Here is a 6,774-nt window from a genome sequence, read left to right as displayed (position 1 = left end):
CAGTGGTAGGAACTTCCCTGGCTTGGCTGATGCAATGTAAACGACATCGGTGTCTATTCACATTTCATACTGTGCTCTGCTTGATAAAGATGGGTGGAAGTGTACATATTCCTTAATAAAATGGTTCACTCAAATGTTTTTGTCAATAATATTTTTGAGCAGTTATAGTAATTCGTTTGGGTGTGAAGGTCCTGGCTAAGTCGCCATGTGACGAACGCCAATTTCATAATAATTTGTGATTTTGTGGCAGAAATAATAGAACTAATAATATAACTATATCTTTTAATCTGATGATGTAACGTTAGTTTCCTTCACTGCCACGCAATAGGAGGATCGTTTCTCTGCGTGCTTTGTTTCCGGGGGACAGGTTTTGTGCTGTACTTGTTCACATACACACACATACACACGCTGCTTGGTTCAGTTCATTTCACTGCACCATGCCGACTGACACCAAACGCGTGCGCGGTCCAGAAGTGTCCCAAAGTCCGTCTCTGTTTTTGTGCGGACAGACAGCCGCTGTCCCCTCACGAGGGGCCAGAGCGGACGGTCGGCAGCGGGACCAGGTGGAGGTCCGGCCCGTGTTTGTCCGATGCGGGCTGGTCAGCCAGGCTAAAGGCTCCGCGTACATCGAGGCTGGAAACACCAAGTTGATGTGCTGCGTTTATGGCCCCAGAGAAACGGAGCGGAAAGATGAGACCGACATGAAATGTGGAAGGTATGTATTGATATCGCACATAACGTGTTGGGTGTGACTTGATTTTTGTTACGCAGTGAACACACGTCCGATACTTTAAACGGTCTGCTTGAATTCATAAGCTGCCACTTGGTCTCGTATGGCTAGTAGGTTGTGTTAGCTCATGTAAGCAAACTTAAAGTAGATACACAGTGTAAAGGTCCTTTATTATGCTAATGTTGAGGTTCATACCAGTATTTTGGGCCGCAACTAGAGCAGTGGTTCTCAAACTTTGTCCCTGACGTACCACCTCAGTAAATACCAGGCTCTCTCCAGTCCCACCACTGTGTTAGTGTTCAACAAAGACAAAACCATTACAGGAAATGCTGAACTTATTTTAAAATACATTTCACGTGTCTTAAAAGTTGAAGTATTTTCTTAGTATTATATTAATTTAGTAATTTATGTTTCTTTTTTTATTTTTAAGATTCCTTCAAGTACCACCAGTGGTACAAGTAGCACAGTTTGAGACCCAGTGTACTAGAACATGTTTAGCCTACATGCTATGCAGACTGTATTCAACCTTTGTCTGAAACGCTCCGTTCCCGGACCCCTCAAGTGTCAAATACCATTTTAAGATAATCCGCCTCATGAGTGCAGACAAAACAAAAAATGTCTGCAGACACAAGCCAGCAACTAGCTAAACTAGCTGCTATATACAGTGGAGAGATCAAAATGTGAGAGCAAAGTATTCATTCTTGATTTATTCTTAAATATTGTTTTATTGTTCAGAATTTGATAGAATGTCCTCTGTGTCTATACCACTGCTGAACTAGCATGTTTATTTTTAAATAACCAAGGCACTTCAACAAAAACCTTTATTTAGTGAAAAGTAATAGTAATCACTGTGTCAGAAGAGAAGATTTCAACAATGTTTCCTTCTCTAGGATTCAAAAATGAACAGGAAGTTAAGAGGCCACAGCTTTGAATGACTTCAGCACATCTGCGCCCACAGGACATCACTAGTTTCTCACACTGCTCTGCTTTGATCTTGGTCCATTCTGGCTCAGTCTCTTCCACAGTTCACTAACTGGAGTGGGTTTTTTAGACATTTCTTTGTTGACAAGGATTTTCCAGAGATTCTCTATGGGGTTTAGAGCTGGACTCTGGGCATTTCACTGTTTCACAGTATGACAGGGGACATTGACTTGCATGGAAATTGCAGCTGATTAGAGACAATTGCAGTGAAGGTATTGCATGTTGCTGAAGGAGGTTCACATAAACATTTGCATTCACCTGCCATGTAGCTGTACAAGAGGCCCAACTCCTGCTGCAGAAAACATCCCCAAACCATGACACTTCCTCCTCCAAATGGACCTGACTTCTTTACACACTTTGGGTTCAGTCTTTCCCCAGTCCTACGCCCAACACAATGTTTCCATCAGACCCAAATAAATTGAACATCCTCTCAACACTGAAGTCACTCTGGACCAGTTCTCCTCTGTCCACACAACATGCTCCTCAGCAAAGGCAAGTCTAGCAGAGTTGAACCGATTCCCCATTGAGAGTTTTCTCATAAACCTGTCCTCTCGTGTACTTGTTTTACGTGGACGACCGGCCTTTTTGAGGGAGTTAAATTAATCTGTGCCCTTTTAAAGTTTCAATCTTCTTGAAATCACAGACTGAACGCCCTACCTCTCTCTGATGGCTGAGAGGGTCATCCCTTTGGCCTTCATCTGGACAACCTGCTGTCTCAGGGTTTCAGTCTCCTTAGAGCAGCTTCCCTCTTACAAAGTAACCAGGAGAGCTGCAGATAAATATGGTGTGTCCAACAATGAAGTCAACTGTCACCAGGTGCAGATTAACACCAATAACTGGGAGGGATCTGAAAGTGTTGTCTCATTTTGATCACAGCTTTTTTCACAAAATAAGGGTTTTTGTGTGCCTTAGTTAGTATATATATATATATATATATATATATATCCATCCATTTATCCAACTGCTTATCCCAGTCGGGGACGTGGCAGGGCTGGAGAAGATCCCAGCTGTCATTGGGCGTGAGGCGTGTACTTCCTGGCCTGTCAATCACAGCTCGTTTAAAGGCACAGTTTCTGAATATGTGACTGTGTCTGAAAAGAAAGAGTTTGTGAAGAAGACAAAACTCTGTATTTTTTCTTTGTCTCCAGGTTGATGACTGACATGCGCTTCGCTCCATTTTCCTGCCTGGAGAGGGGCTCCTGGATTCAGGGGAGCCAGGACAAGGACCTATCTCTGATGCTGCATGAGAGTCTGCAGCCAGCTGTTTGCCTCCACAAATATCCCCGCTCTCAGATCGAGGTCAATGTGATGGTTCTTGAGAACAGTGGGTCAGTTCTGGCCCATGCAGTCACATGTGCTTCTCTTGCTCTCGCAGATGCAGGGATCGAACTGTACGATCTGGTTCTTGGCTGTTCCATACGTCAGGATGGTGCATCTTATGTGGTTGATCCCTCTTACATGGAGGAAAACAGCTGCAGCTCAGTCAGCAGCGAGAATCAGGGCGGTGTGACTGTCGCGTTCCTCCCCAGCCTGAACCAGATTTCGGGGTTGCAGTCGGATGGAGAAATGACTGAAGAAACTCTGAAAGCCGGGGTTAGGACCTGCATTGAGGGATGCTATAAACTGTACCCGGTCATCCAACAAGCCCTGGCCAGGGCTGTGCGCAGGGCCGCGCCCCCACCATCGGAGAGCTGAGAGACTCATTAGGCAATAACTGCTCAGTTCACAGTTTTCTACTTTACAATTTCTGGTCCTTACTCTGACAGCAATACCTGTTTCTATGTTTCTTAAAATGGAAATTGATTAGGCTAATGTAACTGTTTTCTTATTAAATCATTTAACAATGTACTTATATAGAACTTCAAATTCACTCAATTTCTGTGTCATCAACAATTGACTGTGTTGCATCACAAGTTTACCCCAACAGCACAGAATAGTGCCTATTCCATTAATTCATCACAACATGTACCTGTAAACCATCATCAGCTGTGATATCTCAATCATTATTTAACATAATCCAAAGACATGCCCGTGTTAGGTTAATTGATGACTCTAAAAATTGCCCGTAGGTGTGAATGGTTGTCTGTCTATGTTCGTCTCTATGTGTGCCCTGCGATAGACTGGCGTCCTATCCAGGGTGTACCCCGCCTCACGCCCAATGTCAGCTGGGATCGGCTCCAGCACCCCCCGCGACCCCGACCCCGGGATAAGCGGTTGAAGATGAATGAATGAAAAAACATGTGCTTTTTGAAATGTTCACATAGAGTACAAATATATCAGAACAGCCACGCCAGATTATAGTGAAAATCAACTCAGCTTGTCCTATCTGTTGATAGGGGGAGACCATAAACTACAGTGAGTTGTACACAAACACAAAATAAGGACTTAAGGCTAAACACCATTAGCTTTTCAGCTACACACAGGCACACACACACACACACACACACCTATAATTGTGACCACCAGAGGGGGCTGTTTGACTAGATAAGATTGGATGAAGGTACTACATCACCTGTTTGAAGTGTCCCAGGTCTTAGCTGCACATACCCAGAGCTGTGGGTAATTGTTCAGGTAGATAAGTTGGTCTAGAGGTGTGATTGTCACTTTAGGTGCTGGCTTAAAATTCCTGACAAGCCCTTATTCAGCCTCTGGGGGTCAATTCTGAAACAAGTTGTTTTACACGACTGCAGTCTATTAAATCCAACCATATTAAAAACAGTTTAAAAAATGTTAACTTGTCCTGGCATGTAAGAAGAAAGCGTTAGTTTGTGACTGAATTTGCCCACTAGACTGGATGAGACATTAAGATTCAAGAAGCTTTATTTATCCAGAGGGAAATTATTGTGCAACAGTTTCAATACAAAGATGGGAAAGCATCAGAGTTACAATAAGCATAAAAACATTGATCAAATCAAAATAAAGCTAACATCAGATAAATCAAACAATAAGTGTGACAGAGTGCAACGGACATTGTGGTTAAATGTAGGTTTATACAATATACAACAATACGCACCGTGCAGTTTAGCAGCAAGTTGAAATAAGATAAGTACAAACTAAATAAGTGATGAGGAGCGATAAGTGATAACAGTGTTAAAGTGTAGCAGCATTTCTTACAGAAATAAGTTATAGTAAAGTGTAGAAGATGATGCCCCATCACCTGTTGGAAGAGTTTAGTCACACGTACACTCAGTTGTAAACTACTCCCTATCTGGCTCGTTGGTTCTCAGCAGGGTTCGTACGGGTGCTGGAAATCCTTGAAAACACTTTGATTTTAGTGTGGTGTTTTCAAGGTTTGATGAGTTGACTTTGAATAAAGTGCTTGAAACTGCTTGAGGTTTATGTTTATATGGGATGGCATATATGATGTAACACAGAGAAAATAATATTTTTATATTGGAGAGAGTGAAAACAGCATTTTCTGACATTTTATCATGAAAATGGACTTTTGATGATGATCAGATTATCAGAATATTTGGTGATTATATTTCTGTCGATCTTCTTGTCGAGTTCCTTTCATTTGTCGTTCTGTAGAAAGCTGTCTTAAAAAATCATGTTGATTGTTTATAGGACAATAACCTCTTAACATAATGTGATGAACAAGTGCAATAATTACACTGAATACTGAGTATTTTACCGTATTCAAATATGTAGTTTCCCATGGCTGTTAGGTGCTAAAAAAACATGAAAATGCACCTTGAAATACTTGAAATGTGCTTGAATTTGACTTTGGAAAAGGTGTAGGAACCCTGTCTCAGGATAAATGATCTGCTTTTAACCAGTGGGGTAAACGGTTACAACAATAGCCATGACATACATGAGCCGTACTGACATCCAATCGTCAGTTGCAGCGTAAAACATACTAACTATTGCTATTATCCCCTGGGGGCAACAGAAATCTAAACAGCAATAGATAAGTTAGTTTCTGAGGTAAAAGTGAAAACACAAGGTGGCAGCCTGTGAGTTTATAAAAAACGTGAGGATGATGAGTAAAGCTAAAGGGATGTGGTGGATGTGATATGACTAAACCAAGGATAGGCTACATGGGGAAAGATGGGAGGGTTTGTAATGTGCTTACCTGACTCTATGTGGGCTGTGTTTTCAATGGAGCTTATACATGTCCTGGCCTTGTCTGTTCAGCAGACAAACAGCCTTTAAAGAACAAACACAACTGTAATATCAAGTGATATACTTAAAGACACAAATTGCATATCTGGATGCTCCATCTGCTTCTTATAAGCATTTCTTTGGCAATGTGATCAGATTCTACTATACTGACTTTGTACTTAAGTTACTTTATCTAATTTGCAGTAGTATTATGCTTTAATTATACAATTAGTAATTACACCACTGGTCAGTTGGAAATAGTGCTATAAAACTAGATTATTTCTATATTTCAGATTTGTTCAATGTAGGGTAGTTAATCAATAACATTGTATCACATTTTACAAACTAATGATTGGATTTGCATGTTGAAATCTAACAGTTGATTTGAAAAGTAACTATTCAATTCAATTCAATTTTATTTATAGTGTCAAATCACAACAAAAGTTATCTCAGGACGCTCTATGACTTATTTATGATTTACATAGACCCAACAATTCCCCCGTAGAGTACGGTGGCAACGAAAACCTTCCCTATAACAGGCAGGAGCGTCAGACAGATCCAGCTCTGTGGAGGACGGCCATCTGTCTGCACCGGTATTTAACTATAGTAGTAAAATAAATGGAATGGAAGCACAACGTTCAATCATACACAGGAAATAGTCTGGTTCAAGTACAGTAGTAGTGCTACAAGAATGCAGAACAGTAGTAGAGCAAATACCACCCCGCTTAACCAGAATCTTTTATTTTGAAAACAGCAGACAGGAATTGGACCTTAGCCGGGAATTGACTGTCAACTCCGGCTGCATTGTGTTTTTCAGCTAGCTCATTAGCTGGCTACAGGCTGCTGACTGTAACCAAACTCCAACATTGAACCATACAGCTGGGTAGGGGTCAGGTGAGAGTGTTTGCACAACTCGGTGCGGTTTTGTTCGACTGTCGCCAATAGCTGCAGTTGTTTCC

The 6,774-nt window shown here is 41.5% G+C and overlaps 1 protein-coding gene across 1 annotated transcript; it reads left to right on the top strand.

The window, feature by feature from the left end:
• Nucleotides 1-426: 426 nt before the first annotated feature.
• Nucleotides 427-3,544, top strand: exosc6 (exosome component 6). The gene is made up of 2 exons (XM_083916178.1): nt 427-715; nt 2,860-3,544. The coding sequence occupies exons 1-2, from the start codon at nt 438-440 to the stop codon at nt 3,404-3,406; spliced, it is 825 nt and encodes a 274-aa protein (XP_083772304.1). The 5' UTR covers nt 427-437; the 3' UTR covers nt 3,407-3,544.
• The last annotated feature ends 3,230 nt before the right edge of the window (nt 3,545-6,774 follow it).

The sequence above is a fragment of the Echiichthys vipera genome (genome assembly GCF_963691815.1).
Source record: "Echiichthys vipera genome assembly, chromosome: 7".
NCBI lineage: Eukaryota > Metazoa > Chordata > Actinopteri > Perciformes > Trachinidae > Echiichthys > Echiichthys vipera.
The sequence above is the reverse complement of the archived record's forward strand: the minus strand, read 5'-3'. Positions and strand labels throughout refer to the sequence as shown.